Below are 26,114 nucleotides of genomic sequence, written 5' to 3'. Positions count from 1 at the left end.
TGGCCATCACTAGTAGCAACATTTCATTGACTAGTTGACTAATTTTGCACATCTCTACTATCAACTGTGCAGGATGCAGTCATGAAACTTTACAGGTGTGTAGCTGAGATCAAATAGACAGCCGAGTTTGAAGATGTGTGTGGTCTGAACAAGGGTGCTGGAAGTAGGTGGTAGGAAGTAGTGATGGCCAAATGAAGCCTCATGAAGCATTTTCTTTATTTTAAGAGCCCGCTAGATGGCATTCTTGGTTTAAACAGGGAGCCTCAAGGAATGGCAATTGACGGTGCTTTCAACCTTTTGTTAAAAAAACAAAAAAAAAGAAAACCCACCATCTAGTGGGCTTATAAAAAAAAAAAAAAAATGCTTCACGAGGCTTCATTTGGCCATCACTATTAGGAAGTACGAAGGGTCCATTGTACAGTTACTGAATGAACTTCATTATGTGAATGTTTTGCCTGCAGAGATCACCCGGAATTCATCATTCAGGAAAACAGATGCTATGTGGCGTGAATGTAATGATACATAAAATAAACAGGAGGCCAAAATAAGGTTTGAATCCACAGAGAACAGTTCAGCTTTCTGCCCTTTGAAGGTTCAGTGTGGAGGAAACATTTGAGCAGCAGACAGAGAGAGACGAATGCTAACGCTACATTATTTTGTTCTCCGTCTACAGGAAGTCACCCTCGCTCATCACGCTGACAGTGGACGACTCGGACGGTGAGGAGAATAAGAAGCCAGCTCTCCCTGCCGACTCTCAGACCAGCGACTCTCACTGCGATGCCAACGCCGCCATCCCTCCTCTGACCTGGAGGAAGCCCTAACAAACACTGCTGGTACAATCAGAGAATGTCACACTAACGCTCTCCTCTTCCTGTAGTGTGGTTCCATAGCCTAAATCTAATGGGGGGTGGGGGACAAATTGAACTTCCACACATCTAAAATTATGTCTCAGTGGTTTTTGTTCACCCATAGTAAAAATGATTTTAAATCCAGCAGATGTAAAAATGTATGTTCTTGGTCTTTAAGCCTCTTTGGAAGCAGCCAGTCTGATGATGTTTGGTTACTTTTACTGTTCACAAACTCAACAGCAGGTGATTAAAGGCAAAGGAGGAGAACTGAAATCTGTTATTGAGAGCAGAAAAGTTTCACCAACATACACACAAAAGTAGAATTTGCTTGCAAAGCTTGTAGAGTGAATTATAGAAAGATCTGAGCTTCATCAAAAAGGCAATAATCATTCACTTGATGTTTAACTGCTGCCCTCCTGTGGTCATCAGATGTATCTGCACCTTAGTGAAGGTCAAACAGAACAAAATGGAACTTTGTCAGACATTCACAGAGGGACATATTTTATTTTGTGCACTGACCTGGCTGTTTAGTGCAGGAGCCAATCATTTGCACAGTTTTAGTAATAATGCCTTTCAGCTGCAGCTGCACAGACAAAGTGACGCACAATGAAAGAGTTTGCACACGACTGTGGTTAAGAGTCTGAACAGTTTACTAATTAACCAAATTATTTATAATAATGAAATGCTTGTTTTTATTCTGTGTTTTTGGTTACTTGTGTATAAACCTGTCATGTGCTGCAGCTTTGAAATGTTGTAATTATAAGCAGACGTTTAATTCCTAAAAATGTAGTTACATGTCCATGATTTTCTGGGATTTTACTGAAAGTAAACTAAATATTAAACAAAAAGTTCACATTCATCTCCACCTATCAAAGCCCAACTTGCCTTAAACTGATTTCTAATATGACACCTTCTCTGATAAAAACACTGTAGCTGCATGAGAGTCAATGTTAGTCATGAGAGCTGTCCTGAAGATGCATCTTTGGGCATTCAATCCTCTTATTTTCTTTCTTAATTAGAGTTGGGTCATTTTTTTGGTTTTGCTGGTGCAGTCCAGTGTACAAGCTTATACCGGTTTAATTTTGTGCAAACCGGCATTTGTCATTGTAAGGTATTGTGGCAAATTTAAAAGTAGCCCGCATCAGCAACCTGTGCCAACAGCTTCAAAGGGCTACATCCAGCTTGTACTGCAGTAGTGATAAGCAATTTTACAAGATGATTAAGATATTTCTACGTTCATAAACAGACTAACGGAGCCTCTAGTGTCTGACAGGCTGAGAGCCAACACAGCAACACGTTGGGTAAAGAGACAAGACATGGAGGAGTTAGTCTCTCAGTTTGGATTTGAAGCACATGAAGGAGGTGTGACATCATGGACATGAGTGACGCAGTGCACCGTATTGAGCTGCACTTTGGTTAGACGCTCCCTCTAGTTACTTGTGTGTCTTGCATTGAAAGCATCACAATGGACGAGGAAAGCCTGATCCATCATTTTGAATACTGAACTATGAAGGCACTTGCTGTTGGCTGTATTGTATGTCATTTCTGGTAGAAAATATCACACTTTCAGTTTAAAAAGAGCAAATGAATATTAAGTATTCACCCATCTTTTAAGTGGTTTCGTCTCCAGTCTAATCTCGAGTGCACAGCTGATATAAATGTGGTTTGTTTACACGATGTAACAGAGATGCATAACTAATGGATTCAAAGTGGACAGAGAGCTCTGATGTTATGCGATGCAAGGAGATAGTCGAGTCCTCGCTTGCTCAGTGAACCAGTCCGGTGTTTGACTTAATATCAAACTGGTTTGAAAACTGTTACACTGGCCCAAAGAATATTTTTGAAGTACATATTAGGAAACTCCAAACAAAACAACACTGACATTGTTTTTTTACTGAGAGTTTTAGACAGATGAAAAACCATGCTACTTTAAATCTGTGTAATGAAGTCAAATTTAATAAGTTATTTTGATTTGGCTTAAAATGCAACCTGTGTAAAGGACAGATGTTAACTAACTAATCATTATTTTCATTGATTAATCCTGCAATTACTTTCTACAAAATTCTATAAAATAAAACTGTAAAAAGTGACACAACAGTCAAAAGCCAAAGATCTTCAGTTTACTTGACGTGAGCAATCAAATAGTTAATATTTGAGGAGCTAAAACCTGTTCAGTTTGGGGCATTTTTACTTAATTTTTTTTTTTAAATTATCAAAATGAAGGCTGATTAACATTATGTCAGTCGATTAAATTACTTTTTTAATTAATCGTTTCAGTTTTTCACAGATCAACTCACAAGTTTTTTAAAATATGAATTTAGTTTTGAGAATTGGAAGAGACTCTCAGCTGAGGTGGAATTTTTCCTCAACAAATTTAAAGGGAAGGTGTCGAGCCATCCTGTGTTATGAAGTCATTACTCCTGAAATCCCATCATACAACACCTTTGACACATGTCCGCTGCAGAGATCATTTGTTTGAAAGAACTTGTCTGTGATTATGAGATGTTTGGCAACAACAGAAATTGAAGGGAAATTTTATTTTTGTTTTTATTTTACAAAAGTAAAAACCTATTTTACGAATGTACAGTTTGTAAAGGCTGAATATTGTATCTGATGTACATAATAAGGCTGTGTATAATGCTGAACTATCTACTATATACGCTTCATGTTCTTATCATGTAAAGTTAGCTGAATGCCACTCAGCCTTTTATTTATTCCTTACTTTTAGTTTTGCTTTTACTATTAACAGATTGAGACATCGTAGTGGGACAGCTGGCATCACTATCATTTAAGAAGGGTTGTCTCTTGCTGCAGTGATTCAAAGTTAAAGTGACCTCTGAGTTTCCTGATGAAGGATGTGTGTGTGTATATAGTATGTAGAGGAAAGAAGCCATTTTGCAAAAGATGTTTAAAAAATTATGATTTTTTTTTTTTTTTTACTTTTTACTTTGTTTGTGCCAGTTTTTCTGTCGTTGTTGACATGAGTGTGTCACAGTTCACCTCTACAAACACTGAAACATCTCTCATTATATGAATGTCTGCTGAGTCAATAACCTGCCATGTTCACCCAAAAAAACAGATCCATGAAAGGAACACTTTTAGTTTTAGTCCTGTTGTTTTCTTCTCAGAGCACATTTCTAATCAAAATGAAAATGCTTGTTTTCATCTATTAAAGTATTATTTTGCACTTTCTCAGCTAGTGCTCTGAGAAGAAATGGACTAAAATGCAACATTATTCCTTTATGTGTTATTATATCAAGGAGAAAAAAAACACAGCAACTGCAAGTGTACAATATACTTAAAGCAAAATAGACGGACATTACTCACCTTATCAAACTGTGTACAGACGCTGCTTCAACTGAACTGTTGACATCTATATTATCAGAATGTAAATACTATGTGTGGAAAGAGCAGAAAACTGAAATAAATCAAGTGTGAAAGGAAAGAAAATGACTTAAAGACCTCATGTAACAGAAACGAGAGAGTGCGGCCGAAATGGACTTCAACAGGTCAGCATGTACTTGAGCTAAGCACTATTCTTTATATTTAAAATAGTGTCTGTGAGCTCTCTGTGGCTGTTATAGTTCAGATACTTAGTTTGGTTTGTGTAAATTGAGTCATTGTTTTGATGAGGTCTTTAACTTTTTGTTTTCTTTATTTCGTAGAGCTGTAAGTTTGAGCAATTCACAGAAGCTAAATGAAAAATTGCCCAGAATAAAAGACATAAAAGAGTCTTTTGTGTGTTGTGAGTTTGTTGATTACAGTGATGGAAAGTGACTCGGTACATTTACTGGACTGTTACAGTTATTTATGTACTAAATTAGTACTTAAATTCCACAACATTAAAAGAAAATGTTTTACATTTTACTGCATGCCATTTAACATGTACAGTTACTTTGCAGATTAAGAATTTACATGTTAAATATATATCAGGTATGATAAAGTACTTTTGGAAAAGCTATAATGTATATCCACTGAAAGTGCTTGTTTTACCACTAACAGGATTCAGATTGTTATTTTAAGTGTCTGACAACATTATGGAAAAAGGAGAGATAGACAACAGAGACAGACCTTTTTGGAAAAGAGTAGGTTCCTTTTTGTTTGACCAGAAACAGTTCTGACATCACCAAACTCACCAGACTCCATTTAAATTCACATTAATTTTACCGTGTATAGAGCCAGCACAGTTTCATATCTGACGGGGTGAATTAAGGCTTTATTTCAACCAAAGCAGAGTTGGTGATTGTTGGAACACTGGAAAGACAAACCAAGACGGCTTTTGTGAGTTTTATTTTGTTTGTGTCGACTTTGAATGAAGTGTGTTTTACGATGATAAAATTACTGTTTATTTAAATGGAGTCTGGTGGGTTTGATGATAGCTATATTCAGGGCTGTTTCTGGTTAAACCAAAAGGATCTTACACCTCAGCAAAAAGGTCTGTCTCTGTAGGGATCCTTTCCATAATGTTGTCAGACCAGTATAATAACAATCTGAATCCTGTCAGTGGCAAAAACAAAAACTTTTAGTAGACACACATTGACGGTGTGAACATGCCCCGAGCGGTTACATTTTTGCCTGTTTGGCAGCTGCCAGCTGCAGGGCTCTTGCTGAATAGTGACCAGTTTCAAAAACTGTTGTTCCCATGAGCCACTTAGACACAAAAACATAGGAAAAAAGGGTCCAGCTTGAAAAGTACCAAAGTCACCCTTTTAGTAAAAGTAGCACTACCAGAGTGTAAAAAAAAAAGTCTTACTCAAGTAAAATAACGTAAGTTTTAGTTGTGAATATATACTTCAAGTACCAAAAGTAAAAGTACTCATTGTGCAGAATGGCCCACTTCAGAATGATATTATATTATATCACTACAAGTAAAGGTAAGTAAAAGTATCAATACTTTCACTTAAGTACAAAAGTATTACAAAACGCACTTTGAGTATTAAAGTCCTTGTAAAAGTACTTGTTGGGCAGAGCCTTTCTTTTAGTGGGTTATAAGGGTGGGAATCGGCAGAGGACCTACGATACGATATTATCTTGATTCTTAGGTCACGACGATACAATATTACTGCAATATTAAATGTATTGCGATATGCTGAGAATTTCAATAACATATATTGCAATTATTATTGTTTTTCCCAACTGCAAATTATTAGGAAAGGAAGACTTTGTCAACATCAGTTTTACCTCATAAGAAAAAGTTTTTACTCGATTCGTCTGACTTTAATCATTTTTATACTAGCAAAATGTGACAGACTGACCAACACTGTCATAAAACCTGTCAGAGGTGCTGCATACACCTGACAGACTCAACAGTTGGCAGATTTAACAGATTTCATTATTCTAGTTTCAAAAGTTGTATTATAATGTGTATTTGCAAAAATGTATAATGTATATAATAAAAAAAATCCCTAATTTGTTATATTGTTACATATTTATCAGATTAATTGATTATTATTATTATTATTATTATTATTATCATTATTATTATCATGAATGTTTTTGGACATAAGATCCATTGTAATATTATATTGAATGAGGTGGAGCGCATTTTATTTACTTACTGTTGGATGGTTTAATCTGTAGCAAAGCATCATACTTTATGAATTGATAAAGTTTTGTTTGTAAAAATTTAACCTCTGTAAAATAACTCCAGCTGTCAGACAGATAGAGTGAAGCAAAAGTACAATAGAGAAAACATACACATCAATCAATAAATGAATAAAAAAATAAAAGAATAAATAAAAGAATACAAAGTAAAATAAAAATAAACAAAATTAACAAAGAACTAGAGTTCAAAAACTCAGAATCCTAAATGTATATACAAACAACAAAAACAATACATACGCCTCTTAAGCAACACAGTCATCAGACCACAAAAAAGACTGTAGTCAATTTCTTGGTTCAGTCCTGGGCATATTGTAGCCTGCATATGGAATATATAAAAGGTTTCTCTCTGTAATAATAATTTGAGTCGATCACCACCTCGAATGTTCTTTTGGATGGTTTCTAGGCCTTCAACCATAAGGCTATATGAAGGCCTAGAAACCATCCAGAAGAACATTCGAGGTGGTGATCAACTCAAGACTACAGTCTTTTTTTGTAACTGCGTGGTATATACATTTAGGATTATGAGTTTTTGCCCTCTAATTCTTTGTTAATTTTGTTTATTTTTCATTTTTATTTTATTTTCTGTTCTTTTATTCATTTATTTATTTTATATTTTATTTTTATTTATTGATTTATTGATTTATTTATTCTTATAAAATCAATCTCTTCTTAGGAAGTTTGACTGATCTGCATGAAACTGGGTGAACATAATCTAGGGACCAATATCTAAAGTTCCCTCTTGGCAAAAGTTGGAAAACTTACTAAAACTGAGCTTCTATAAGGCAATGAATATTGCGGAGGGCGTGGCTCATCACATAAAGGTGTATAACATCTCAAGGGTTTCACCGATCACCACGCAACTTTGTAGGCATATGACCACACATAATCTGAGGGGACCCCTCCATTATTGACCACATCAAACAAAATGGGGGCACTAGAGAGCTAATTTCTTATCTAGGCCTAACCGTCATATCGATTTTTACTAAACTTGGTAGATATGTAGAACAGGATGCCTCAAGGTTACTGGAGAAATGTAACTCTAATTGGCAACTGGGTGGCGCTATAACAACAGAAAAATGCTTAAAAATGGCTAAAATGCGACCGATCGCTGTGGCTCCCCCTGTGGCCCAATGTTTTGGGGTTTTTTTCTAATTTATGGTATGACTAAGTCATGGTATGGTATGCTGTACATAATCACGGAAACTGTCAGTGTGTCATTCTGTCAGTCACTCATTCTGTCTGTCCCACGTTTTTCTACTCACTGACGTGGTCAATGTATGTCAAACTGCACATAGGCATTGAGGATTGGCATAGGTAGAAGGTGACAAAGCTACCAGTGGGTATGGACTAGTACATATATATTGTTCTTCAGTATCTTGTGGAGCCATCTAATGGTCATGGCTTGCATTTGCTGCCTGCGACTTTATTGTCTTCCTGCTCAGGTGTGTGTAATTATCTTGTCTATTCAAGGGGAAACTGTGTGCTGAGGATTTACACCATGAAGAAGGCTGTTTGTGCCACTACGTGTGGGTTGTATCCCAGCTCCATTTTTAATATGTATTAGTGTATTTTACATTTCATCATGAAATAGCCATCTGAATAAAGCCTTTTAACATGTGTTGCTAGAGGAGTGCCTTGGAATTCTTTCTTTTTTGTAAATAGTACAGTATTTGAGTAAATTTAATTACATCCCACCACTGACTGCTGGATTATGATTGCTCATGCATTAATGTATAATTACCACTAATGATGCAGCTGGTTAAGGTGGAGTTCATATCAATTGCTTATACTTCTGAGTGGCTTAACCAATACACCAGAATTAATGAGTTATTTTTTAACATTTTGTATTTGTAATCTAAATCTGTGAAGTGACTAAAGCAGTTGTGGAAATAAAGTTTTCTTTGACAAAAGTGTTCCTGACTGAACTAGAGTTTATATCTGCAGCATTGGTTACTTTAATCAGTTTCAGTTCAGTCCTCTTGCTCCTGTAATGATTTGATATTAACTGCCTCATGTTCACACTGTTCTTTCGGCTCAACAACACACAGGAGCTCCAAAGCAGCAAAACAAACAGCCTAAATCAATAGTCAGTGAAGAAGAACAAACACCGAAACAGCAGAAGAAGAAAAGGCTGCTGAGGGGAAACAGCCGCGCCGCTTCAGCACATTTAAAACACAGAGCACTTAGGAAACTCCTGCTGGCTGTGTTGACCAGTACAAGATATACATCATTACATATACATTATTCAAATACTATACACTGCAGACATTTTCATTTTATGCTACTGTATACTTCTACTTATAAAACAGAGGGAAACATTGGACTTTTTTATGCCACTACATTTATCGGCTCCAGTTACTACTTATGAAGAAAGGATTTTACACACAAAACATATGATCAGTTATAAAACCTGATGTTTTATTACTATGTATTATGATACTAATTGGCTTTAAAATGCTGTTCACATGATGATACATCAAAAATTATGATCAAACAATATAATAACAAGACTAACAGTAGTGATGGCCAAATGAAGCCTCATGAAGCATTTTCTTTATTTTATGAGCCCACTAGATGGCACTCTTGGTTTAAAGAGAGAGACTCAAAGAATGACAATTCAGTGTGCTTTCAACTTTTTGTTGAAGAAAAAGTACCATCTAATGGGCTCATAAAATAAAGAAAATGCTTCATGAGGCTTCATTTGGCCATCACTAACTAACAGGCAACACTCTGCTTCATAAGGGGTACTTTTACTTTTGATATTTCAGTAGGTTTCTGTACTTTTCATCAAGACAAATTTTAAAATCAGCGCCTCTAACTTGTAATGGAGTAATGGAGTATTTGTTTACTGTGGTATTGCTACTTTCATTTCGGTAAATAAACGATCTAAAATACTTCTTCCATCACTGAATACAGCATTGAAACTTAGAGTACAGTAGTGTGATATCATATTACTCATGAAGTACTTAGTCCAGTTTTGAGGTAGATGTGTTTTGTTCCATTAAATTTCAAAGAGATTGAAGCACTTTTTCTCCTCAACCACATTTATCTGACAGCTAGCTTTACTTTTAAAATTTAAAATATGATGACCTTGACGCATTGTTACAGATTAAACAACTCAACAATACATGAAGTGCTCAAAATTACTTCCACCTCCTTCTGATACTGTATATTAAAAAGCTCCACACACTTTCATGCATTAATAAGAACAATCCAGTAATAATGAAACTTTATATAAAATGCCACTCTGCATAAGTACCTTTATGTTGATACTTTAAGTGCATTTTGCTGATTATACATATGTACTTTTATTAATGTAGAATTTACTTATGACACAAGATTTAGGAGGACTTAAAACTTTATTGATCGCACAGGGGAAATTTGGATTACAGCAACACAAGAGAGATGGATGCAGAGCCTACGAGCCTACGAGCCTACGTTAAAGCCACACTTACCTTTCTGGAAATTTTACACTTTTCTTTGTTTAGGTTAAAATTCTATTAATAAGTATTCGGACCGAATGCAATGATTGGCCGAGCATCCTCTCTGTCTTCCCCACGTGGAGGTCTCCGACTGATGTAACCACTCACTCCGGGGTTGCGTTTGACTGTGCAGGACAGGTAACGTTATGTTTAGTTTGCTCCTAATATAACATCTAACTTTATATGACAACACAGCATCCAGTTGCTAATGGCTAACGTTAGCCTACTGTAGCATAGCCTCTGAAACATTAACGTTATCTTTCTTGTGCATTTCCACTTAGTAGTAACGTTAATGCTACTATCTAACGTTAGCACTGTAACCTTATTCTAAAACTCATCAGTCATCACTGACTCCGGTTAAGTTTTAAAACTCTGGGGTTACATTTGACTGGTTGTAACGTTACACTCACTCTCCTCTTCCGTGTATCTAACGTTACCTTGCTGGCGCAGGCATCTATCATAGACATCACAAGGACGTAATGGAGGAGGGGGAAGTAGGACGATGGAGGGGGTGGAGTTGCAGGAGGAGGGTGACGGGACTTTGGAGGGTGGTGGGATTTGTGGATGTTCAAATTTTTTCGAAGTGATGTGTGAAATGAAGAAAGGTAAGAGTTGCTTTAATTCAACGCTGCACGAGTTGTGGGACATTTTGTTAACGGATGATTTGACATGGTTTTGCTGTTGTTAAACATGGCCCCCTATGACTTCAGTTCATCAAGAATTTTCTATGGTTTTGGATTCTTTGTTTACCATTGAGGCATGTAAGAAAATCAAACTTTCCTTTGTGAATTCAAGGTAACTCATGTTGAGTAACTAATATACAAATGATAATCTGAGGGGTGAAGTGTTCCTTTAACTTTGACCTTCACAACTTAATTAGAGAAGGCAAGGGGTAGCAGCCAATCAGAGGGAGAGTAGGGCGGGCCATGCTTTCATCATCCTTGGAAAAGAATTATTGCGAGTGGGACTGTGTGTGTGTGTGTGTGTGTGTGTGGGTGTGTGGGTGTGTGTGGGCGGGGCTATTGTGACGCAGAGATTTTTTTTTCTTTTTTTTAATATGCGCAGCTGCTTGAGTTGTAGTTTTTTGGTCTTATAGAAAAACTGAATCACTGAAGGAGAGAAGCCTGAAGTCATCCTTCATTTATATTCAGCTTGGATCTGTCTGTCTGTCTGTTTCTCTCTCTCTCTCTCTCTCTCTCTCTCTGTCTGTCTCACCCTCCCTCTCTCTCGGACTCAGATTATCTCCATCATCCTGCCGCTCAGATGTGAGTACTCCACGTTTCTTTCATTTTCAATCATATATAAACTCTGACTGTGTGGAATATCTCCTCACTGTCTTAACTTTAAGTTTAATTTACATGCATATAGAAACATCCTGCTCGGTGTAGTTTCCATTGTTTGAAAACTACACATTCTTCATTTAATTCACATTTCCCTCATTTTATTAACATAACAGTGAGCTCTGCTTTTATTCACGTTTATGTTGCTGAAGCGAAACTTGTCTGTGTTTCTGGACATTTCTGGGCTGCAGCAGAAATATTGGTACAATGACTCACCGGCTGACTCACCTACAAAACTATCCATCAATAACACTGTGATCGGCTAAAGTGCGTTTATACTATTAATCGTCACACCATCAAACAAACACACACTTTATTCAGCTCACAGCATCACAAAGAGCTGAATAAAATGTGGCTTATAATGTTTTATTATATTATATTTTTCTTGTGGGGGAGGAGGAGGAGGAGGGGGGGGAGGAGGAGGGGGAGGAATTATTGCGTGCATGTTTATCTGTCCGGAGCCTCTGGCTGCTGCTGCTGCTGCTGCTGCACTAATCTTTCTCCATTTTGCCTCTGGAAAACAAGCCTGAGGCTGTCAAACAAGTGAGCTGTTTTTTGGTGTGACCATGCATCAAACCACTTGCTGTGTGTTTGCTGCTGAGCTGTTTCAGTCTCTGATACTTTGATTAGATGGATGGAGGCCAAAGTTTGATGAGTCATGTCTCTGTTACTGAATTGGGGTTTTAAAAATCCCCTCTGTATTGACAGATTCTGATTTATAAAGTCGCAGACTAATGACAGATATCATCATGGGCGTAGATTATGGGGTAATGCAGGGGACATGTACCCCTTATAACTTAGAACCTGAAAGCAGCAGAGGACATTCATTCTGACAGAATATAAATGTTTAAATTTGGGCTGTCAAGGGATTAAAAAAAATCTGATTAATTACACCCTTTGTGATGTATAAATCTAAATTAATCTTATACATCATTTTTTTTGCTGTTAAAGTATTTAAAAAATTTCAGTTCAAATGAATTTTGGCGAATGTGTTGTGGTAAAGCCGCTGGATTTTGGATGCAATTGTCCCCCTGTCCTCTACTACCGAAACTGCTCTGCAGTCCATTTTGCAAGAGAGTTTGTTACTGAGTCACAGGTAGACTTATTCAGTTTACGTCTTAACACCTGGTCAAGTGTGGCTTGACGAGGCTGACTGCTAGCACTAGCATCATAAGCTGTACTAGCTCGGGCCTCCAGGTTTGCTGCTAAAAGCTTTATGTTGAGGTGATATTTCAGGCTTTTAGTTCTCCAATGGTACAAAAATTCTTTACTGCAGAAAATGCAGAGAATGGTGCTCCTATCAACAGTTCCATCTGGGTGTTTTTTGAATGTAAATATTCCATTCACGGGGCCAAGCAGCGTCGTCTCGTCTGCCTCCATCATGTGACAAAGCCACTGAGGCCTTCAGTAAGCATGTCAAAGGGCACCACGAAATGTGAATCATCAGCGTTAATTTTTTTCTGCATTATTTTTTACTGTGATTAATAAATCGAAATTAACGTGTTATTTTGACAGTCCTACAGTCCTAGTTTAAATCATGAATTGATGCAGCAGAGGTACAAACTGAGGTACAAAGGTACAAACAAATTCACCAGAATACAACAAAAGTGTTTGACCCCCAAATCCACCTTCCTAATGTTGAAATGAAACCTACGCCCTTGGATTTCTTATTCCAGTTAAGAGTACTCAGATCTTCCATCCATTCTGTCCCATCCTTGTAAATTTGAGGAGGAGCATGGGGCAATTCTTGACTACTTCTTTACTGTAGTGAGAAGCCAAATCTACTCCTGAATCAAATCAAATCAAGTTTATTTATATAGCACATTTAAAAACAACTGCAGTTGACCAAAGTGCTGTACAAATTAAAAGAGTGACACACAAATATATAGAAATATAACATGTACACAAATGTAAAACAGAATAAAACGATAAGAACAATTATGTAAAAAGATTATAAAACACCAAAATATTAAAATGACATTAATATTAAAAGATTTGTCTTAAAAGTGTCATTTGATGGAGAGTGGAAGGCTACTCCAAAACCTTGGGGCAGCTACACGATCTGAACACCTCTAAAACAAAGGAAATTATAAAAAAAGATTTCAGGAGGCTGCAATCCTCTGTCCCGACTTTTATCAATGGGAAGCCAATAACAACTGTGACAGACTACAAGTACCTTGGCATTGTGCCTGCCTACAAGCACGACCTGTGCACTGACGTCAGAAGCACTAAGACACGACAAAGAATGTACTTTCTAAAGAAGCTGCGATCTTTTAATGTCCACAACAGAATGTTCAGAATGTTTTACTGTGCTTTTACTGAAAGCGTTTTATCCTTCTGCATCATCAGCTGGGTTAGTAATGCTACAGAGGCACAGAAAAACAACAGTATTAGGAATTACTTTCCTGAGTATGGAATGCATGTACAGAGACAAAGACAAACAACATTATGGGTAACCAGAGTAACTCCCTTGCCTTCTATCTTCATCTATTGCCATTTGGGCGATGATACACTAAAAATAAAGTTTTCATTTGTTCCACACACCAATAAGTTTTTAAACAGGTAATGCACTAGCAGCTAATCCCATGCACTATGGCCACTTTGTCCCTGTCCCAAAACATGTCCAGCTAGTCTGGTCTGTCCCCCCTCCTGTATTTGTATGGGCATATGAATGTGTGTTATCTCTATGTATGTCTATTGATGATTTTTGGGGATGTGTGACTTTCATTATGTTGACTTTGTAATTGTGTGATAAACCAGTTTCCCCACAGGGACAAATAAAAGTACATATCTAATGTGATATTGGATTTGATCTTTGATGCCTTTGGTGACAAATTTTAAACACTCAAACTTAATTACACACCAAGGGAACAGCCATTGGGAGCAATTTGGGGTTCAATATCTTGCCCAAGGATACTTCAACATGTGGACTGGAGGAGCCGGGGATCGAAACGCTGACCCCCAATTAACACTAAACATTAACAATAAGAAAGCGCAGCTGGTACTGGTGTATTAATACTGAGGAAAATGAGTATTGAAACTGTTTCAGATATTCAGAATCAATATTTATTGATAAATTGATACTTGTGACAACACTAAGACATTACTGAGCTATGCTTCAGCATCCATGTAACTGCCACTTATGGCCAAAGTGCAAAAAACAAAATAAATAAATAAATAAATTCAGACTGAACTGAACTTGAAATGTTGTTTTAATGATAGTTTATGGTTATTCCTCTGTCTCACATGCCCTGTCTGTCTGCAGGTCCACTCCAGAAGCAGGTACTCCCGGGGCCCCAGAGGGGGAGGGGGGCCCTCCAGCTCCAGCCCCAAACCTCACCAGCAACAGACGACTGCAGCAGACACAAGCACAGGTGGACGAGGTGAGGAAACTGCTCGGAGACAAAGGAATGCACTTTTAAAATAAAATCAGGCTACAATGAATGAAAAAAGGAAAAATGAGACACTAAAATGATCAATGATTTAAGATTATTGAAAGGTGTTTTGAAAGGTTTTGTTGTCTGACAGGTGGTGGACATCATGCGTGTGAATGTGGACAAAGTCCTGGAGAGAGATCAGAAGCTGTCGGAGCTGGACGACCGAGCCGACGCCCTGCAGGCCGGAGCCTCGCAGTTTGAGAGCAGCGCCGCCAAACTCAAGAACAAGTACTGGTGGAAAAACTGCAAGGTAGGCATGTTTGGTGTTTGTTTCCCATCATGCATCGGCCCTTGTCAATGCTACATAAGGACTTTCCATCTGTAGCACCCATCCATCAGTGTGACTTCATCCCTCTGAACAGAAACTAACATCTGATGTTTTATCTACACTGATTTCACGAGATTCTAGTTTGAAAATCATTTGCTTGAGTCTGGCAGCTGAAAACTGGACAGTCAGATTCCAATGTGATGATGATGTAGATATGAATTGTGTGGATACCAGTGATGCAAAATATAGTCTTTATAGGAAGTAACCTCACTGCTTAGACTGACTTTCAACAGACAAGTAAGGAGGACTCTCCAGCAAGATTGTTCTTGTTCCAGCAAGATGGCAGCATGGATTATTTGCCTAAAACAACACATATTTACATTTTCCTTACAATCAAACTGTTGTGGTCATTCGAATTATGACTATTTTTCTGACGGAAAGGTGAAAGGAGCACAGCATGCTGTAAGCAATGGAAAAACTCTGAGGGAACCAGTTGGATGGACAGGTATTCAACGTGTCCATCTTAGTCACTGGAGACAGTGATGCATTCTGTGTCCTACCTGTGCTTTTTCATTGGTGTCCAGTGCTGGAAGTCACTGCCCAAGCGCCCGATTTCAATGACTTTGGAGTGAGACCGTGTTGGTTTGGTTTGTCTGTTCTGGGCTACTGTAGAAACAATATAATGGACTTTATGGAAGAGGACCTGCTCAGCATAGCTGTTGTGCGACAACCGGATCACTTTTTGTTTTCTTGTAATTTCTCAACCCAACCAGTTGAGGCAGATGGCTGCCCACCTCGTGTCTGGTTCTGTTCAAGGCTTCTGCTTGTTGAAAGGACATTTTTTCTCACCACCCAAGTGCTTGCTCCTCAGGGAAATATTAGGTCTTTGTAAATTAAATAGTATGGTTTATACCTGTACTATATAAAAAGTGCCATAAGATAACTTTTGTAAGTGCTACCCTCTTCCTGATATTCTTGCTTAATGTTTGACACACTTCCTTTGGGCTGTAAATTAAGTCTTCATTTTTTTGTCGGGAAATCGTACCCAGTGGCAGAGAAAACTGCATAGTGAAAGCAAGGCTTATACCACAAAGCAGTCCGGTTCAGTTCAGTTTATTACACATTGGAACGATTATTTTTGCATTTCCATTGTCAAAAGTTGTCGACAGTAACAAAGCAATCATTCTATCCTGTCCCGTTTTTTCGTCACCACTCTGTTGATGTACCTAGCACATTGATCCAATTCTAAAAAGTGGAGCTATAAACACTGCAGTCTGTTGATTAGACAAGAGGAAATCATCACTCATCACTTGACAAGGACTCAATGCACAGACCACAAAGCCCCTACATTTCAATATCCCATTTGACTGAGACAAAAACTACCCTGTCCTATGGATGATCAACAAAGTTCAGACATTAACCTGTATTGTCGGGGAAAAGGAAATATGGCAAGAGCTGCAAGGACCACTGACACAGTTAATACCATCTTGTAACAACCCTACCTACAATTAGAAGTACTGTCTGCAAACAGATTAAGAGTTTAGGTACATAGCCATACTGGTTATGTACGATTCTAAGGCTCTATATCGAACATGTTTGTTGGATATGCGGCTTTAAAGCCTATGGTGTCATTATTCTATAGCCATTACATCGTGCAATCAACTTTTACCACAGCTGTAGAGGTGGCAGAGCAGAAAACACTCATAAGTCATTTTTAAACGGTTATACGGGTCATTTTGGGAGGCAAATAAAAATATAGCCTATTTTCTTATTTTACTTTCTTCTTATTTAGGTATCATCATCATCATCATCATCATCATCAGCATCATCACTACTTTAGCTAATGTGAGACAGTAATGACATCCTGAGGGAGAGAAATGTACTTGTTGACATATTGTGCTGCAGAACTGATAAATGATAACACTGATGAGATAACTTGTATCTTAACAACAGGCTACAGTTATGGTTGAGCTTGTTCTGGATAAATTCATCAGCTGAATGAGGCTGAAACAATTTCCAGTTTGACTCAGCTCAGCCACCACCCTTATCCCTCATTCACCTCCATCACCACAACACACTGTCCCTGTTCATCCATTCATCCTGGCCACGGCTGCCAAACCATTTTTATCTCAGCAGCATCAGTTCATCCAGCGCTCCGCCTCTGACGGACAGATAGTGCAGACTCCAGAGCGTCCAATCAGAAGCTTCCGTTCAGACAGTCAGAGGAGGATTACATGAGAGGAGAGTTTGACTGACACCGACCAGGAAGTCACAGAGAGAAATCCCAATCTGGATTACAGTGACAGTCTGGGATTAAAAAGCCAGCTGTGATTTGTGATGTAACTCCACCCACCCCCAGTACACACACACACACACTTGTGAGGACCCTCATTGACATAATACACCCTTAGTCTCTAATTTTAACCCTAACAACACCAAGGTCCTGTTCTTTGTTGTTTTTGAGAACGCTGTGGCTTCTAATGACTTTGTGAAGAGTTATGTCACATGTCACATATCACCAGCCTAATATGTGACATATCACCAGCCTAATATGTCACATATTAGGCTGGTGATATTTTTCTTAATGCAAATAAATCACAGTAAGAGACCAACAATGAAACAATCACTGTGTGTGTATTGAAGCCTGATATCTCTCTCTACCTCTGTGCCATAGAGCTACATCAGTGTTAAAAGCCACTCTGTGTCACTGGGTGACATGTTCCTTCATCACAATAAACACAAACACTGTAGTTCATTTTGACTCAGTCCAACATACACTATCCTGCTGCCACAAATACTCACTAAATGTGGATTATTCTGCTGCTGAAAATAGTCCCCAACAAATGCACTATTTCCTCCCATTTGTTAAAAACTACAGTGACCAGCTTTTTTAGGAAATTAAACTTTTCATGCCTCTGCACCAGCGCCAGCTGTGGCCAGATGCATTATCTTTTAGTGTTGTTTCAGTCCATCCGTCCATCACACTGTTGTCATGCACAATACGTATGTATACCTAAGAATAGTAATGCACCAAAATTTGTGTTTAACCCATTTAATTAAGAAGGCTGCAATCATGTGATCAATGCACTGACGGGAGTTAAAAAGGAAGTAGTATAAAGAGTGAAAGTCTGCATCAAGTGGCAGCATGTGGAGGTGGATGGATCAAACAAACACAGGACTGTCCCCCAGGAGACCAGTGTTTATGTCCTGTGTGAAACCAAGTGAATTGAGTTATTTTAAGGGATGTCGCCATCCAGACTGTGCTCAAACATTGTTTAGATGAAAGCAATGCACCCAAATTTGTAAATATCCCAAGTATTTTGAAAGGCTGCGATCATGTGAGAGGCAGACCCGAGCGCTTGAAAGGAGGCAGGTTGGGGTGGTGGATGGGTAGCAAAAAAATACTTTTGCTTAAAAAAACTTAAACTTAGTGGAACTATTATGCTGCTGTCTTGGCCAGGACTCCCTTGGAAAAGAGATTCTGAATCTCAATGGGACTATTTCCTGGTAAAATAAAGGTTAAATAAAAATAAAAAACTTTCCTAAATCTTATCTACGTATCTTTATGTTACAAACATAACTTTATGTTAAGTTTGTAATGTGATGACACCATTCGTGGTGTGCTTGTTGTTGAATAGAGTAAGGTGTGTGAGGTTTCATCTGTCCCTCCGTCTGCTCATTCTTGTGAACGCAGTATCTCAGGAAGGCCATGAGGGATTTTTTTAAGATTTGTTTGGACTCAAGGATGAACTGGTTAAAATCTGGTGTTCACAGGTCAAGGTCACTGTGACCTCACAAAACATGAATTTGCCCATAACTCAAGAATTCACATGCTAATTACAACAAAAATTCACACAAATAGTGTAAAATGCTGACTTTTTAGATCAAAAAAATCAAAGGTCAACTTCACTGTGACATCATAATGTTCTGCGAAACACTTTCCTGGTCATTATTCAGTGTCATATCTCAGAAGCAGAAGGGGAGACACTGGGTCAGATTCTGAATTGGTGACACTAATCTTGGGTGTCCACCTTGAAACTGTGCTGTTTGTATAGTTCTCCTATGCTCCTATGCTGAAGATGTGTGTGAAGCATCCATGTTTATACACATAATACCTTTTATTAAAGTCCTTCAGAGTCTTGACAGTGTGTCTGGACAGACATGGATGAAACTGCAACCTGATTGGTTGGCATACGCATACAACTGTGAGGTGATAGTTCCAGCTTTTTCCTTAAATTCCTCATTGCTTCATTTTCACACTCAAACAAGCTCACAATCAACATCTGGTTTCTCTTATTTCTCTCATGCAAATCTACCAACCCGCAGACCCATCAAGCTCATCCAATCTCTCTCTCTCTCTCTCTATCCTCTTGTTCTTATTAATCTCTCTCGCCCTCCCCCCATCAGAGGTGATGTGATTTCCTGCCTCTCTGTCAGCAGCTCTGACTCTCATGTCATCATGTGGATTTATTTATGGAGTATTTAGGTCCACACACACACACACACACACACACACCAACCCACACACACACACACACACACACACACACACACACACACACACACACACACACCACCTGACTGTGTTTGTGTTGTGTAACTTTGTATATTGTACCCAGAAAATCCTCCATAACTAACAAAGAATAAGACTCTCTTTCTTTGGTGATAAAAAACACTATCACATCTTCTAAAATAAAATAAGCAACACATGGAGTCTAAATTAGTCAACCACATGTTTTTTTCCCTCTGATATCAGAAATAAAAGAGATTTAAAGATTATTTAACACACTCAGTTTATTCATCAACATTTCTTTTTCTTCCAGATGATGATCATCATGGCAGTTGTAGGTGTTATATGTTTTGGAGTCATCTTCTGTAAGTAAACCAACATCACACAAACACACTTCTGTCACATACAGCAGTCAGGCTTCACTTTTATCAGAGAGATTCTTCACCAAAAAAATTGTCAAAAACTATCAAACAATACTCTTGTAGATTTGGAAAAACTGCTGTAAGATATTTGCAGTTTGTAGCTTTTCACAGAAAACAGTATATTTTCAAAGTGTTTCTTTTTTTTAGTTTCTTTTTTTGCAGGTTTTTTTTTTCAGGTCTGATTTTGTCAAAATATTTCCTATTTTTCATACTCATTTTGTTTTTGCTTTACTTAAACCTAAAATCAACAGGCCTATATTTGGGACAGGCGTCTCTATGGGACAGGCCTTTAATTTATTTCACACAAAAGCAAAGCAAAGATAGGAAAATACATTCAAATTGTTTATTAAAACCAGTATGAATATTACTTGTTTAAAAATTAGGCTTCAGATAACATATCAATTATGAATCATTCATTTGATCTAGCTCTGACTGAGAGCACATCAGAGAGAGAGTGAGTCACAGCACACGAGGATTACAGCACTGGGCATACCGACACAACACCACTTGATCCTGTTAAAACAATACTCACAACTTGGATTATTTTTTATTAAAAAGAAACCCTTTTGATTGTTTTGATTTGATGACCCTTACGGACTAAAAGAATATAAATAATTTACAGGGAAATCGAGGAATGGACACAATTTGACGTAGTCAACAACCCGCTCTCATACATCAAAAGACCTTCTATGATTTTTTTTTTTTTTTTTAAAAAAGAACTGCTTGGCAGCCAGACGAGGCATCTAATTTAGTCAGGCCTTTATTTTTTCAAAATATGTAGCTACACCGGGCTAGTAAAAGGGACTGGCTGTTTTAATTAGGACTAGGCTTTTAATTGAGGTTTTATGGTAGACAGCTAGCTTGCCAAATTACTTCACCAGATAAGGTGTGCAATGAACAGTGGCTCTCTAGTAGCCAAGAGTGATGCAAGGCAGAGATGCTCAACTAGCTAACTGCACCTGAGCTAAGGTTAGCTAGTTAGCTTTAAAGCTAATCTGCATGGACCTGCCTTCAGTTGCTTCTTAATGTTAGCTAAGGCCCCAATCACACAGAACATGTTTTGCAGGTTGAAAAATGGAAGGCGCACTGCACTGCCTTTTTTTTTTTTTTTTTTTTTAAAATTGAATGCCACTATTAAAAAAAAAACGCTTGCTGCACCTTTTTATTATTATCAGGCAACCACCCTATCACCTCCGTACCCTAACCTTCCCATGTAATTAGTAGCTGGTTACTAAAATGGACAGGCAGAGGGTACTTGTTGCGGCTCTGGTTGGAGTAAGAGGCTGTCAGCAAATAGTGTGTTGGGCACAGGGAAACAGAGATCTGTGTGGGTACATCAGACCCTAAAAAAGAGGGTGGATCATGGGGAGTACCACCAGTTGGTCCAGGAGTTTCACTTCGATGATGGCCATTTCAAGTACTGCACTTATATGCTGTCATGCCTGCTGTTTTATATTTTAATCATGGTAACTGCAGTTCGTAAAGTCGTATAGCTCTTGGTATCCAGCAACCACCACCATCAGTTTCTCCTCCATTGTTTACCAACTCCAAACTTGTTGTCCTGACAACCATCGAAGGCCCGCCTCTCAGCTCATCTAATTGGACGATGGGAAAAAAGGGGAGATGACGTAGCGCGCTTTTCCACTCTGACTTGAAGTTTTTTCAACTGAAGGAGTTCAGAGCGCTCTGGCAACAACACCACATGCCTTTGTCAGAAATGTGAAGCGTAGCAACGCAAAAACAGCAAGCAAAAAGCTTCATTCACATAAAAACAATTACAAAAAGCCGCCTCCAGCTGCTAAAGCGCTTTCTGTGTGATAGGGGCTTAAAAACGTAGTTTACAAATGGCAAGCTAGCTAGTTTCATTAAGCTAATGGTCCAAATGAAATGTAGGGACATTAAAGATAGTAACGTTATTCTAAATATGATTTCAATAAATTTTACAGCATTCTATCAACATGATGCTGATCAATCACATTCAGTCTCATGTAGCCTATGTCATGTATTTTGGCCAATACCCAGTTGCTGACTGGTAGTGATGGCCAAATGAAGCCTCATGAGGCATTTTCTTTATTTTATGAGTCCACTAGATGACACTCTTGGTTTAAAGAGAGAGGCTCAAAGAATGGCAATTCAGTGTGCTTTCAACCTTTCGCTGAACAAAAAGTGCCAATGGGCTTATAAAATAAATAAAATGCTTCATGAGGCTTCATTTGGCCATCACTACTGACTGGCGCCTACTGCAACAAGATGCTGACTGCAGTTCATTTAACGGCCACTGGTGTCATCATTAACAAAGATTATCTGAAAGTTACATACAGAACCTTTAAGTACATTTCAATCTTATCACATGCTCTTCATCAGGAGATGGAGTTCGTCCTGCTGTCATTAAATTGTCATTGTTAATATTTTTAAATGTCTCATCTCTGCTCTCCCTCCTCAGTGTATTTCTTCTACTGAGCTGCTCTTCAGGGATGGACACACGAGTTGCAGGACGAGTCTGCACCAACGCTACCGAGCCAAAATTGAGCCTCTCCTCAGCACTCCTCCAGCTCTTCACCCTCCTCTTCCTCACGAATGCCTTCCTCAGAAACCTCCATGCTTGGTCTGTAATGTGCTCCAGTGCCTCCTTTTCTTCTCCACTCCTCGTGGAAAACTTCTCTCGGGCAGGAATCCTGAGTGGATGACATAGTCTTATGGAGTGGATGACATAGGCTTTGTTTTTGGGTACCAGATGGGACGGTTTAAATTATAAATGAATTCAAGAAAAGTCAAGCAGACTTTTCCCCCTTGTTATTGCTGTATTATCCTGTGTGAAAAATGAAAGCCAAAACTCTTTCTTTTAAAAAAAATGGTATTTAGAAAATTGGAAATTGGGCCACAGAAAGTGAGATTTAAAAGAAAAAAAGACATCCCGGGCCAAGTTAAAGGAACAGGAAGTGATCTGTGACCTTTTTATTGGTTTCCACTAACCACCAGTATGAACTGCTGGTCTCCAGTATCTGACAATGAGCCATAATAACCAGAAAGAATCAAAATTATCCAACAGAAGGGTCTACAAGGGAGTTGTTATGTCAAATAACATTTTATTTATTTATTCATTCAGTCATTTTTTCTTACAGAAAAAGTTTTAGAGACACAAAACTAATGTTGAGTCAGCTGCTCTGTCATCTCCCAATCTGTCCTTCTTTTTTAATTTCTCTTTCTTTCTTTGTCTTTTTATTTTATTTATTTCTTCAGTTTTTTGAATTTCTTTTTATTTTCTTGTCTTTTATACATTCTCTTTTTAATTTTTCTCTTTTTCTTTATAGATTTCTCTCTTTTCTTTTGATTTTTTCTTTTTCTTTCTTTCTAATTTGTCTTTTTTTAAATTTCTTTCATAATTTCTTTTTCTTTCTCTTTTTAATTTCTTCCTTGCTTTCTTTCTTTCTTCTTGTTAAATTTTCTTTCTTTATACATCAGCATGAGCAGCAGACAGGCCAGGAGATATTTTCCATCAGAAATTAAGATATTAAAGATGCAGAAATATAAATGATAGTTTTGTCATAATTGCCAGAAATTGAAATGACAACTTGTGCATTGATACGCGGAGGATCTGGACTGAGAGTCCGTTAAAAAACCAGATTGCAGTAAATTAGAGTGACAGTTTAAGAAATGGTTTATAACATAATTTCCATACATAATCCATGTGATATAAGTTAACTCTTTTTTTGCATGTAATTATTAGACTTTAATATTTATCTGGTTCTAACTGAATGATAGTGAACACTGTGTTTCTTTTGTTTTGATTTTTTTTTTATGAAATTGAGGAACTAAAACATCACTGAACAGTATTTTTATCCTGAGTTTGAGGATTCCTGCTTTCTTTTCCTCTCTGTCCTCTTTGCTCTGTTGTACAGTATTTTTCAGGAAAGCTGCCCCCTTGCTGTCAGTGTTGGTACTGCTGCTGATGTTTGAGCAGAAATTTCACTTCTTGCAGAACCACGACAAGAACAAAGTTGATTTTTTTTTCTCAGTTTGTCTGTCCAGCCTCAGTTTGAGTTGTTGTAACAGTTGTGATGCAGAAACAGTCCTGATTTTATTTTTATTGTCTCGTGAACCGACCTGACTTGTGTTTGTGCACTTCAGCTGTGGTTTGAATGTTTGTGTGCTCTGCTTGAATGTGACTCCTCTGTGTGTTTTTGAGGCATTTTCTGAATGAAACTGGTGAGACTGAAGATATTACAGATATGATCATTAAAATGTAGAGAGAAACTGTGAGATTTAAAACTGTGAGCAGTTACTGAGCATTAATCCCACTGTGTTTAGTGCTCCCTCAGTACTGCTGGATATCACAGGTAAAGAGAAGTGACAAACATTTGACACTAAAGCATTACAGATGCATTATTCTGATTATTGCCTGGGATTCTAATAAATTAATGTTTGCAGTGGAAGTGTCTTATTTGTGCTCTGATTTACTCTGAAAGTTGTTTTAATGTAATCAAACATGGTATCGTCTTTATCTGCCTCTAGTGGTCACAAATAGGAATTGCTGCATTGATCAAAAACAAAACGAAAAAGCTGCCTTGTCTACATATTTAGGGTCAGTTCATACTTTTGGTGTCTGCTTTTGTCTGTGACGTAAATGTCATTATCTGCCCACGTCTGTCAGGGTCTGCGCAGACCCCTGTACACATAGCAAGCATGCAGAGTGTGCATGCTCCTGCTGGTGATGCTTCTCTTCTCTTGACTTACCTACTGTATTCCCCGTGCCTGGTCCTATTCTTGTTCAGAGATTTTCTCTTTTTGTGTTTTCATGTTTGGCCAAGAACAACAAACACTGGAGCTCCTCTTGCTGTCATGAGGTCACAGTTTTCTCCTTATGCAAAATGAATGCATGATTCTCCTTCTTGGTTTTTATGGTTGTTACCAAAAAAATGGTATGATGCATTACCACCACCTAGTGATGGCCAAATGAAGCCTCATGAAGCATTTTCTTTATTTTATGAGCCCACTAGATGGCACTCTTGGTTTAACGAGAGAGGCTCAAAGAATGGCAATTCAGTGTGCTTTCAACCTTTTGTTGAACAAAAAGCACCATCTAGTGGGCTTGTAGAATAAAGAAAATGCTTCATGAGGCTTCATTTGGCCATCTCTACCGCCACCAACTGGAAATGGATCAGGATCAGGAAATGTGCATGCATGGAGCGCCAGACCGACAACAACCATTGAGTGTCCACATCAGCATTACCGGTACAAGTCCTCAGCTGTCAGAACACAAGAAGTATGTCAGTATGTCTAAATTCAACCAGTTCTCATTCTCAGGTGGTTATGTACTGACACTTTATCACACTCTTAGGTGTCTGATACATGGATGAATAAAGAGAACTGGATACAGCATTGATGGCGAGGCCTCGTTCAGTTGCTTAATCAGTATGTTTACACGGACAGTTAAATGGGGCTACGGTTATAGCCTGACTCGGCCATTTAAATGGATTACTGTCCTTGTCCCAGTATACAAGCAATTTAGGTGGCTTGGACCTTTTTACCTTTGACCTTTTATGTCACAGACAAAACAAAATGGACAAACAACATAGCTGCAGTTAGCTAGTGGCCAACAGGTATCATGATGGACAACTTTACAGCTCTGTACTTTTCGTCCTTCCAAAAAATGCAGGGCTCTGGATATAGATTTTGCCATCTTGTTACCTGCTTCCTCTTCTTTTACACATTTAATGCTTTCAACATCCAGGTCAAAGCTCTGGGTGGAAACTGGAGCATGCGCAAAGCACCTATACCAGTTTGGGTCTGATTGACTGTATATGTGCAGGAGGAATTTGACTCCAATCACATTACCTGGGTGTGTTGGTCCACCTTTGAGAAATTTGAGTTAGTACGATTTCAGTCGGGCTAACATGTTTAAAAGTATTTAAAAAGTCTTCTTTAATGTCATGTAGACATACTGAGTGATGTGTGAAGCCAGTATTACCCAGATGATTAGCTCCAATGCAGAGACTTCTGCTGACTGAGCCAGCTACTTCTGGTTTAGCGCTCTGTTTACTTAAATGGAGATAAAATGATTCCGTTTTGTTTCACTTCTAGACTATTCTATTGTTATCACACCAAATGGATAAAACCCTGATTGTAAAATGAGTCATTTCACTGGGGTTGAGGCTCAAAAAAAAAGTATCCACTACTTTATAGACGTCTTTTTCTCTATGTAA

The 26,114-nt window shown here is 38.1% G+C and overlaps 2 protein-coding genes across 3 annotated transcripts in view; both read left to right on the top strand.

Annotated features, from left to right (window-relative positions):
- iffo1a (intermediate filament family orphan 1a) overlaps positions 1-4,555 on the top strand; it is a 32,404-nt gene extending 27,849 nt beyond the window's left edge. For both annotated transcript variants that reach the window (XM_049603166.1, XM_049603165.1), the window contains exon 9: positions 674-4,555. In XM_049603166.1, the coding sequence (XP_049459123.1) occupies positions 674-821 (148 nt within the window). In that variant the 3' untranslated portion in view covers positions 822-4,555. The remainder of the gene's footprint in view (positions 1-673) is intronic.
- A 6,451-nt stretch (positions 4,556-11,006) lies between these two features.
- LOC125904511 (vesicle-associated membrane protein 2-like) lies at positions 11,007-23,300 on the top strand. Its single transcript, XM_049601960.1, has 5 exons — positions 11,007-11,199; positions 14,540-14,657; positions 14,803-14,961; positions 19,803-19,854; positions 22,355-23,300. Coding segments are annotated over exons 1-5 (348 nt in total). The 5' UTR covers positions 11,007-11,197; the 3' UTR covers positions 22,372-23,300.
- Positions 23,301-26,114: the final 2,814 nt, after the last annotated feature.

This window comes from Epinephelus fuscoguttatus, linkage group LG17 (assembly GCF_011397635.1).
Source record: "Epinephelus fuscoguttatus linkage group LG17, E.fuscoguttatus.final_Chr_v1".
Lineage (NCBI taxonomy): Eukaryota > Metazoa > Chordata > Actinopteri > Perciformes > Serranidae > Epinephelus > Epinephelus fuscoguttatus.
Note: the sequence above shows the minus strand (reverse complement) of the source record. Positions and strands in the feature narration are given on the sequence as shown.